General features: G+C 48.7%; 1 protein-coding gene across 1 annotated transcript in view; it reads right to left on the reverse strand.

Annotated features, from left to right (window-relative positions):
- Nucleotides 1–7346, reverse strand: part of LOC107700887 (otopetrin-1-like) — an 18026-nt gene extending 10680 nt beyond the window's left edge. Inside the window, exons 1-4 of the mRNA XM_016502722.1 lie at nt 6968–7346; nt 6477–6613; nt 5779–5837; nt 5238–5368 (exon numbers count right to left, since the gene is read on the reverse strand). Of these exons, the coding sequence (XP_016358208.1) occupies nt 5238–5368; nt 5779–5837; nt 6477–6613; nt 6968–7346 (706 nt within the window). The remainder of the gene's footprint in view (nt 1–5237; nt 5369–5778; nt 5838–6476; nt 6614–6967) is intronic.
- Between the last annotated feature and the right edge of the window lie 4154 nt (nt 7347–11500).

The raw sequence follows: 11500 nt of genomic DNA on the forward strand, positions 1-11500 counted from the left end.
CGAGAGGAGAGGAGAGAAGACAAGAGGAGAGGAGAGGAGAAGAGAGGAGACGAGACGAGACGAGTGGAGAGGAGATGAGACGAGAGGAGAGCAGTCAAGAGGAGAGGAGAAGAGAGCAGACAAGATTAGAGGAGACGAGAGGAGAGGAGAGCAGACAAGTGGAGAGGAGAGCAGACGAGAGGAGAAGAGAAGAGAAGAGACGAGACGAGACCAGACAAGAAAAGACGAGAGTAGGGGAGAGGAGAGGAAGAGAGAAGAGAAGAGAGGAGAGGAGAAGAGAAGAGAAGAGAAGAGAAGAGAAGAGAATGAGAGGAGACGAGAGGAGAGCAGACAAGATGAGAGGAGAGGAGACGAGACGAGAGGAGAGCAGACAAGAGGAGAGGAGAGGAGAGGAGACGAGACGAGACGAGACGAGACGAGACGAGACGAGACGAGACGAGACGAGACGAGACGAGACGAGACGAGACGAGACGAGACGAGACGAGACGAGACGAGACGAGACGAGACGAGACGAGACGAGACGAGACGAGACGAGACGAGACGAGACGAGACGAGACGAGACGAGACGAGACGAGACGAGACGAGACGAGACGAGACGAGACGAGACGAGACGAGACGAGACGAGACGAGACGAGACGAGACGAGACGAGACGAGACGAGACGAGACGAGACGAGACGAGACGAGACGAGACGAGACGAGACGAGACGAGACGAGACGAGACGAGACGAGACGAGACGAGACGAGACGAGACGAGACGAGACGAGACGAGACGAGACGAGACGAGACGAGACGAGACGAGACGAGACGAGACGAGACGAGACGAGACGAGACGAGACGAGACGAGACGAGACGAGACGAGACGAGACGAGACGAGACGAGACGAGACGAGACGAGACGAGACGAGACGAGACGAGACGAGACGAGACGAGACGAGACGAGACGAGACGAGACGAGACGAGACGAGACGAGACGAGACGAGACGAGACGAGACGAGACGAGACGAGACGAGACGAGACGAGACGAGACGAGACGAGACGAGACGAGACGAGACGAGACGAGACGAGACGAGACGAGACGAGACGAGACGAGACGAGACGAGACGAGACGAGACGAGACGAGACGAGACGAGACGAGACGAGACGAGACGAGACGAGACGAGACGAGACGAGACGAGACGAGACGAGACGAGACGAGACGAGACGAGACGAGACGAGACGAGACGAGACGAGACGAGACGAGACGAGACGAGACGAGACGAGACGAGACGAGACGAGACGAGACGAGACGAGACGAGACGAGACGAGACGAGACGAGACGAGACGAGACGAGACGAGACGAGACGAGACGAGACGAGACGAGACGAGACGAGACGAGACGAGACGAGACGAGACGAGACGAGACGAGACGAGACGAGACGAGACGAGACGAGACGAGACGAGACGAGACGAGACGAGACGAGACGAGACGAGACGAGACGAGACGAGACGAGACGAGACGAGACGAGACGAGACGAGACGAGACGAGACGAGACGAGACGAGACGAGACGAGACGAGACGAGACGAGACGAGACGAGACGAGACGAGACGAGACGAGACGAGACGAGACGAGACGAGACGAGACGAGACGAGACGAGACGAGACGAGACGAGACGAGACGAGACGAGACGAGACGAGACGAGACGAGACGAGACGAGACGAGACGAGACGAGACGAGACGAGACGAGACGAGACGAGACGAGACGAGACGAGACGAGACGAGACGAGACGAGACGAGACGAGACGAGACGAGACGAGACGAGACGAGACGAGACGAGACGAGACGAGACGAGACGAGACGAGACGAGACGAGACGAGACGAGACGAGACGAGACGAGACGAGACGAGACGAGACGAGACGAGACGAGACGAGACGAGACGAGACGAGACGAGACGAGACGAGACGAGACGAGACGAGACGAGACGAGACGAGACGAGACGAGACGAGACGAGACGAGACGAGACGAGACGAGACGAGACGAGACGAGACGAGACGAGACGAGACGAGACGAGACGAGACGAGACGAGACGAGACGAGACGAGACGAGACGAGACGAGACGAGACGAGACGAGACGAGACGAGACGAGACGAGACGAGACGAGACGAGACGAGACGAGACGAGACGAGACGAGACGAGACGAGACGAGACGAGACGAGACGAGACGAGACGAGACGAGACGAGAGCAGACTAGAGGAGAGGAGAGGAGAGGAGAGGAGAGGATAGCAGACAAGATGAGAGGAGATGAGATGAGAGGAGAGGAGAGGAGATGAGATGAGAGGAGAGGAGAGCAGCCAAGAGGAGAGGCGAAGAGAGGAGAGCAGCCAAGAGGAGAGGCGAAGAGAGGAGACGAGACGAGACGAGACGAGAGGAGAGGAGAGCAGACAAGATGAGAGGAGACGAGAGGAGAGGAGACGAGAGGAGAGCAGACAAGAGGAGAAGAGAGGAGACGAGACGAGACGAGAGGAGAGGAGAGGAGAGCAGACAAGATGAGAGGAGACGAGAGGAGAGGAGACGAGAGGAGAGCAGACAAGAGGAGAGGAGAGGAGAAGAGAGGAGACGAGACGAGAGGAGAGGAGAGGAGAGCAGACAAGAGGAGAGGAGAGGAGAAGAGAGGAGACGAGAAGAGACGAGACGAGAGGAGAGGAGACGAGACGAGACGAGAGCAGAGAAGAGGAGAGGAGAGGAGAGCAGACAAGATGAGAGGAGACGAGAGGAGACAAGAGAAGACAAGAGAAGAGACCAGACCAGACCAGACCAGACAAGACAAGACGAGAGTAGGAGAGAGGAGAGGAGAGGAGAGGAGAAGAAGAGAGAAGAGAAGAGAAGCGAAGAGAAGAGGCGACGAGACGAGAGGAGAGGAGAGGAGAGCAGACAAGAGTAGAGGATAGGAGACGAGGAGAGGAGAGGAGAGGAGACGAGAGGAGAGGAGAGGAGAGCAGACAAGTGGAGAGGAGAGCAGACGAGAGGAGAAGAGAAGAGAAGAGAAGAGAAGAGAAGAGAAGAGAAGAGAAGAGAAGAGGCGACAAGACGAGAGGAGAGGACAGGAGAGGAGACAAGAGTAGAGGATAGGAGACGAGGAGAGGAGACAAGAGGAGACGAGAGGAGAGGAGAGGAGAGGAGACGAGAAGAGAACGAGACGAGACGAGAGCAGACAAGAGGAGAGGAGATAAGAGCAGACAAGATGAGAAGAGAGGAGAGCAGACAAGAGGAGATGAGAGGAGAGCAGACAAGTGGAGAGGAGAAGAAGTGAGAAGAGAAGAGAAGAGAAGAGAAGAGAAGAGAAGAGAGACGAGGAGAGGAGAGAAGAGGAGACGAAAGGAGAGGAGAGGAGAGCAGACGAGAAGAGACGAGAGGAGGAGACGAGACGAGACGAGAGCAGACAAGAGGAGAGGAGAGAAGAGCAGACAAGATGAGAGGAGAGGAGAGGACAGGAGAAGAGAGGAGAGCAGACAAGAGGAGATGAGAGGAGAGCAGACAAGTGGAGAGGGGAGCAGACGAGAGGAGAGGAGAAGAAGTGAGAAGAGAAGAGAAGAGAAGAGAAGAGAAGAGAAGAGAAGAGGCGACAAGACGAGAGGAGAGGCCAGGAGAGGAGACAAGAGTAGAGGATAGGAGACGAGGAGAGGAGAAAAGAGGAGACGAAAGGAGAGGAGAGGAGAGCAGAGGAAGAGAAGAGAAGAGGCGACGAGACGAGACGAGAGGAGAGGAGAGGAGAGGAGACGACGAGACGAGAGGAGAGCAGACAAGAGGAGAGGAGATGAGACGAGACGAGATGAGACGAGAGGAGAGGAGAGCAGATGAGAGGAGAGGAGAGGAGTGCAGACAAGAGGAGTGGAGAGGAGAGGAGTGCAGACAAGAGGAGAGGAGAGGAGAGGAGAGGAGAGGAGACGAGATGAGACGAGAGGAGGAAGGAGAGGAGAGGAGACGAGAGGAGAGGAGAGGAGGAGAGGAGACAAGAGGAGATGAAAGGAGAGGAGAGGAGACGAGAGGAGAGGAGAGGAGGAGAGGAGACAAGAGGAGATGAAAGGAGAGGAGAGGAGACGAGAGGAGAGGAGAGCAGACGAGAAGAGACGAGACGAGAGGAGAGGAGAACAGACGTATGGGAAGCCAAACAACCCAAAAGTGGGATGAAACAGCGCGGTACAGACGTATGGGAAGCCAATCAACCCAAAAGTGGGATGAAACAGCGCGGTATTAAAGTGTTCGCACCGCGCTGACCTGTCATCGGCGCGGCTCAATGGGCCGAGATGCGCGACCGACTCGACAGCGCAGAGAGGACGTGTTTATTAGCGCCACCGAACTGACAGCGCGGCGCTGATCAGTTACAACAGCGAAAGGAAAACTTGAAATCGCATCAATTTTTGACCCCTTTAATTTTTATATATTAAAATACAGTAGTATTGTGAAATAGTCTTACAATATTAAATAGCTGTGAATATCTGTTAAACTGTAATTGATTGCTGAAATCAAAGCTGTATTTTCAGCATCATTACTCCAGTCTTCAGTGTCACATGATCTTCAGAAATCATTCTAATATGCTGCTTTGCTGCTCAAGAAACATTTCTGATTATTATCAATGTTGAAAACAGTTGTGCTGCACAATATTTTTGTGGAAACTGTGAAGCATTTTATTTTTCAGGATTCACAGATTAATAGTCAATTCAAAAGAACAGCATTTATTTGAAACAGAAATCTTTTGTAACATTATAAATGCATGTACTGTCACTTTTCATCAATTTAATGAGTCCTTGATGAATAAAGGTATAAAAATCAAATTGACCTCTTTATCATATTGAGCTTTTGAACAGTAATGTATATGATATATTTCTATTGCTTCAATCAACGTAAAGGGATTGTTCACCTAAAAATGATCATTCGGTCATCATTTCTCATGTCGTTCCACACCTGCATGACTTTGTCTTATTTTTCTACTATGAAGAACTTTTAGTGGTTTCATGGATGTTTAAGTTTCTTCATGCAACCATGAAAGCAATAAAGAACCTTTATTTTGAACAGTGAACAGTGACAAATGCCCACATACACCTGCTTTTATGAACTAGAGAGAGAGAGAGAGAGAGAGAGAGAGAGAGACTATAGCAGAGGAAAAATCCCAAACTCCTCCCACAGTGAGCTGAGCACTCTGAAAAACACTATTGTCCGCTCACACACACACACACACACACACACACACACATACACACCTGTGGAGAGATTGGCGTATCCCAGTGCAGTCAGTCGTCTCCTGTGGTTGTTGAGGAAATGTTCAGCTTCTGACATCACTCCATTACACCACAGCAGCAGGTTAGTGAAGACGGCGTGAATCACTCCAAACCTGCTCAACACACACACACACACACACACACACACACACCGGTGTTTCACATGATCGGATTCATCATGTGAAGCTGAGGCCATTTCATCAGCATCTTACATGTGGAATCTGCTCCTGTGTGATGTGTGTCTAATGTTGACTCTTTCCAATCATGTGTATGTGTCATAATAAACAACTTCTAAAGGCATGCATTGATTGGACTACAAAGTGCATTCAGAGTACTGTACTGTGAACTGATGAAATGCATAAATAAGATAAAGCATATGCCAGATGCATGAATGCACATCATGTGTATGGCAGAACTTCTCATGCATCTGTCTTCAGAACTGAATCTTTGCTATTTGTTCTCATTTGGAATAAAAGCATCTGCTGCTACATGAACAAAGACAGAGAAAGAAGCACGTCTGTACCTTTCAAACGTTTCATATTTCTTGATGACGTCTTTGATGTGGAACCAGAGGAAATGCACCTGGAATCAAGATCAAACACACCAACATCACGGAGTTCACTTCAGAACTAATGAACTTCACAACTGAACTGATCTGAATAATGACTCTATTGTCTTCTGTAGAGCTGCGTTACAGCTGAAACTGAATATGTTTCATAACTTCACATAATTAATACTGCTATTCTCCTGTTTATTTCTGTCCCAAATTAAAAAAAAAGAACATTTTGCTAAAATTCCCATTAAACGTTACTATTGAATATTCTCTAAAAGTCAAGTTTTTCCAAATGTTTTAAAAACTTTGTTCTTGGTTATATGAATGATAAAGGACTGTTTCATTTTGTCATTGTACAAACGTTATGTGAATGTTACTTTTGAATGTTCTCTGAACGTTCTGAAACAACAAGTAACATTTTTTTTAAATTGTTAGACGACCATTCATCTACAAAGATTCAGAAAAACGTTCCATGAATGATGCATAACATTTTTGTTTTTTAACATTATTAATGAGATATTTTTGAACGAACGTTCTATTAAGATTACTCGAAGAACGTTTACTCATAACTTTGAGAGAACGTTCTGAGAGCGTTCCCTGTTAGCTGGGGTGAAGCTGCTTTGAATGAATCCGCATAAAGTGCTACAGACATAAATGTGACCTCTCACCTGAGATATGGTGTGCAGCGCGTGCACGATGGGATAGACTCCGAGCACGGCGGAGATGCACGAATGATATCCGACGAAGTAGCCGATGCGGAACGCGTCCATGATGAGCGACAGCAACGCCAGCATCGTCAGCCCCCCTGAACACACAGCAGATCGCTCATTCTCACGCACGATCACGCAGCAAGGCAAAGTTTAGTGTAACCCGATCTCATGAATGTGCGTGTCAATGGCATGATTTTCGGTTTCTATTTGGGCATATCATTTATTTATTTGGCGTGCATATAATACACAATTGGCAGGTTAAGTGGTGTGGGGTAGGTGCGTATTATATGCACGCCAAAAATGCGTATTATATGCACGTCAAACACGGGTGTATGGTATGCACGCCAAAGTCCGTTTCTGCGTATAAATAGCACGTAAAATACAAAAAATCGTGCTATTGATACGCATTTTCATGAGACCGGGCTAACAGCTCAGTAGACGCGCGTCACCTCGGACCCAGCTGGTGCTGGCGTGCGCGTCCCTCTCCGGCACCGGACCGCGCTCCCGTTCCCTCCGGGTCATGTAGCAGAGCATCCAGACGAGCTGCACCAGCATCAGCGCCGTGATGAAGGTCAGCAGGTGCTCCTTCTTCACCGCCGGACCGTGCTGCGCCAGCGCGAGCATCACGGACACGCCGATCAGCAGCAGGTTGGTTCCGTACTGCGCGCTCAGCGTCTCCGCGTTCTTCTGAGGGTACTTCTTGGTCAGACTCACCTTAAGCTTGGACAAAAGTTTCTTCTCCGCGTTCGAGGAGGATGAGGATGAGGAGGAGGAAGCGAGGCTGTATTTGTTCAGACACATGATGTTCAGGCCGCTGTGCTCCACCATGGTGCCGTCGATCAGGGATTGATGCGCGCCGCGCCGCGGACATGCTCAGTGCGCGTCCATCGCCGCTATATACCTCCTACAGAGCGCGGCAGATTAACGCGGATTGAGTTTCAATCATCTGCGAGCTGCTGGAAAAGCAATGGTGCGAAGAACCGCTGCGCCAAACTTCACCAAGCATGCGTTCGCGCTGCGTCTCCGCTCCGCGCGCCGCGGTCAGATGTGAAGCTCCAGTGCGCTTTTCCTCGGCCTCCAGCGAGCTTTTAGGATCTCGGGTTTCACTGGTCAAAGGCTCTTTATGGACGGTCCTTTGTTGAGCGCAGACTCGTATAATGGATGTGCAATCAGAAGAATGCGCGCAACGCGAAATCTGCGTGCGGCGGATTGCGAAACGCGGATGAAATCAGACGCAGCCTCTTCTGAAGAAAAGTTTGCGGGAAGAAACCGAATTTGACGGTGTGCTCGATTACAGAGAGACCCACAATTAGATGAAACCGATCCGGGCCAGAGAGCTCCAACAAGAGAGCTTCTATTATAACGGCTCTGACCTGGATTAACGTGCGCACGCACCGCGTCAGCCTCCAGTCATCCCGTGCGTTCAGCCGCGCTGGAGCTCCGCGGTGATCCGGATCAAAGGTAACGAGAAGCGCACGCTGGTTTCCGCTGATCGACCCTGGAGACCCTTGATGAAGTCAGCGCTTATCACCATCACCACAGAGCCATTCTCTCGTAATGTCATCAGCGAGCGTTTGATCAAGAGTGCGCTGTAAATAACGATTACTGGAGTAACATCAAAATGTCATGTTTAATTCAGTGTGTTATAGTGTGTTTCTTTGTAACTAATTGTGTAATTTAGGCTACTAGCAATTTCTGAGTGAAAATTGTTTCTACATCATGTTTTATTAGGGAACCGCATAATTACAGAACATAAATTCTACATTGGAATTTCTGTTAGAATTCGGAACCAGTCCTAATGGGATCAAATCATGAGATCCGAGATAAGTGAAGTTCATTTTGAAGTCTGTTTACACAAAGGCCCATATTATTTACATACATACAGATCAAAAAGAAGGAGCACACTAATAATACGTGCTGGCGCATTGTAGCCTATTTCTTATTCCAAAAAAAGTTCTGCCGTACACTGAACCTGTAGCTATGTGAAATTATAATAAACCGATTCGCCGATAATTCTATTAACCGGAATCGCTCCGTTGCTATAGTTACGCAAACCGAATGTTTATGTTTTAACGGCTGAAGTTCAAAACACTTAATCCGAATTATAATTACTGTAATATGGTAATATTATACATCAAATTTGTTTACGGCAACGGTATGCCGATAATCATAATAACCGAAAGCGATAGAGCTGTTGCTATAGTTACACGAACAGAACGTTTGTTAGCGCTTCATTAGCTGCTACAATTAAAGTTAAAGTAACTAGTTTACACATTATCAGGAAAAAAATACTATTTTGACAATTATAATATAAAGAAAGTTTGTTAAAGCTGGAAAAAGTCATCAATAATTTAATTTAAAGCAGCAACAGCATCAGTCCAGGACTCGACCCCCACTAACAGGTTACACTGTTTGCTGAAGCTCAACCCTAACCCACAGTAACCCGCTGACAGCAGCAGATTCATCTGACTGAGTCTTTCAATTCGTCAGATGCACTGTTTTCACATATCTGCACCTCACAAGTACATAAACACCTCATTATGTGTTCATGTGATAACTCCATTCAGAGGGTCAAATCAAGAACAGCAGTCTTATATATTATACTCGTGAACAGTAGCTTTATACGAAGTGATGAAGAAGAAATGCTCAGTATATGTTAGAAACACTCACCTTTGGCTTTCACACGTCAACTGAGGCCGTTCACTCATCAATCAGGCCGATTTTTGAATTCACAATCAGAGCAGATTCACAGCTCAGAATCATAGAAAGCATGAAGATACAAACAAACAAACGCATCACTGAAACATCATCCAGGGAGAACACCCGACAGATCCACCAAAAACATCAAAACCTGACCGGAAAATTGGCCTTTACACAGTGCAAAACATCTGAAATAGTGCTGAATAGTGCATAAACCACCATGGTTTTTCTTCAGCAACTTTCTGTGGGTTTTCAATTTGAGAAAAACAATCCCTGTGGTTCACATTACTTCGTTTTGTTCTACAACCTCATTTACACACATTCAGACCTGAACCGTGAACGCTGACCCTGTTACGAGCATCTGAAAACAGACAGACAGAAAATGTAATATAATACAAACATCCTTTATTTAATCAGTTAATGCCTTTGGTTAATTACAGACAAACATTAAAACATGAGTTAATATAAATCAGTCTGCAATTTTAATCAGCAGGACCTCAAAGAACCCTCCCGTTCACCTCCGTCAGGCTGATGTTCAGGAAAAACTAAACACCTCCTGTTCCTCCTCTGCCTCAGCGTTCATTAAAGCAAGTCCTCAGAGGTCAGAGAGAGGTCACGTGTTCGTCACGGATCAGCTGACCTCTCTATCTGTCGCCTTCGGCTTCATTACAGACTCCGGCCGTGATTCGGTGAGCTGCGGCTAATCAGAACAGACGTGTTAAATGCACACACACTCACTCACACACACAGACACACACACACACACACTCACAAACACACACACACACACACACAGACACACACACACACACAGACACACACACACACACAGACACACACACACACACAGACACACACACACACACAGACACACACACACACACAGACACACACACACACACAGACACACACACACACACAGACACACACACACACACAGACACACACACACACACAGACACACACACACACACAGACACACACACACACACAGACACACACACACACACAGACACACACACACACACAGACACACACACACACACAGACACACACACACACACAGACACACACACACACACAGACACACACACACACACAGACACACACACACACACAGACACACACACACACACAGACACACACACACACACAGACACACACACACACACAGACACACACACACACACAGACACACACACACACACAGACACACACACACACACAGACACACACACACACACAGACACACACACACACACAGACACACACACACACACAGACACACACACACACACAGACACACACACACACACAGACACACACACACACACAGACACACACACACACACAGACACACACACACACACAGACACACACACACACACAGACACACACACACACACAGACACACACACACACACAGACACACACACACACACAGACACACACACACACACAGACACACACACACACACAGACACACACACACACACAGACACACACACACACACAGACACACACACACACACAGACACACACACACACACAGACACACACACACACACAGACACACACACACACACAGACACACACACACACACAGACACACACACACACACAGACACACACACACACACAGACACACACACACACACAGACACACACACACACACAGACACACACACACACACAGACACACACACACACACAGACACACACACACACACAGACACACACACACACACAGACACACACACACACACAGACACACACACACACACAGACACACACACACACACAGACACACACACACACACAGACACACACACACACACAGACACACACACACACACAGACACACACACACACACAGACACACACACACACACAGACACACACACACACACAGACACACACACACACACAGACACACACACACACACAGACACACACACACACACAGACACACACACACACACAGACACACACACACACACAGACACACACACACACACAGACACACACACACACACAGACACACACACACACACAGACACACACACACACACAGACACACACACACACACAGACACACACACACACACAGACACACACACACACACACTCACTCACACTCACACTCACACACACACTCACATACACGCACTCACACGCACACACACACACACACACACTCACACTCACTCACTCACATAGATAGACGGTGCTGACGGTTATACCGGTGTTAAGCCGCAACACCGGTTACGTCACTTGCCCAC

This window comes from Sinocyclocheilus anshuiensis, unplaced genomic scaffold, assembly GCF_001515605.1.
Source record: "Sinocyclocheilus anshuiensis isolate Anshui unplaced genomic scaffold, SAMN03320099.WGS_v1.1 scaffold1750, whole genome shotgun sequence".
NCBI lineage: Eukaryota > Metazoa > Chordata > Actinopteri > Cypriniformes > Cyprinidae > Sinocyclocheilus > Sinocyclocheilus anshuiensis.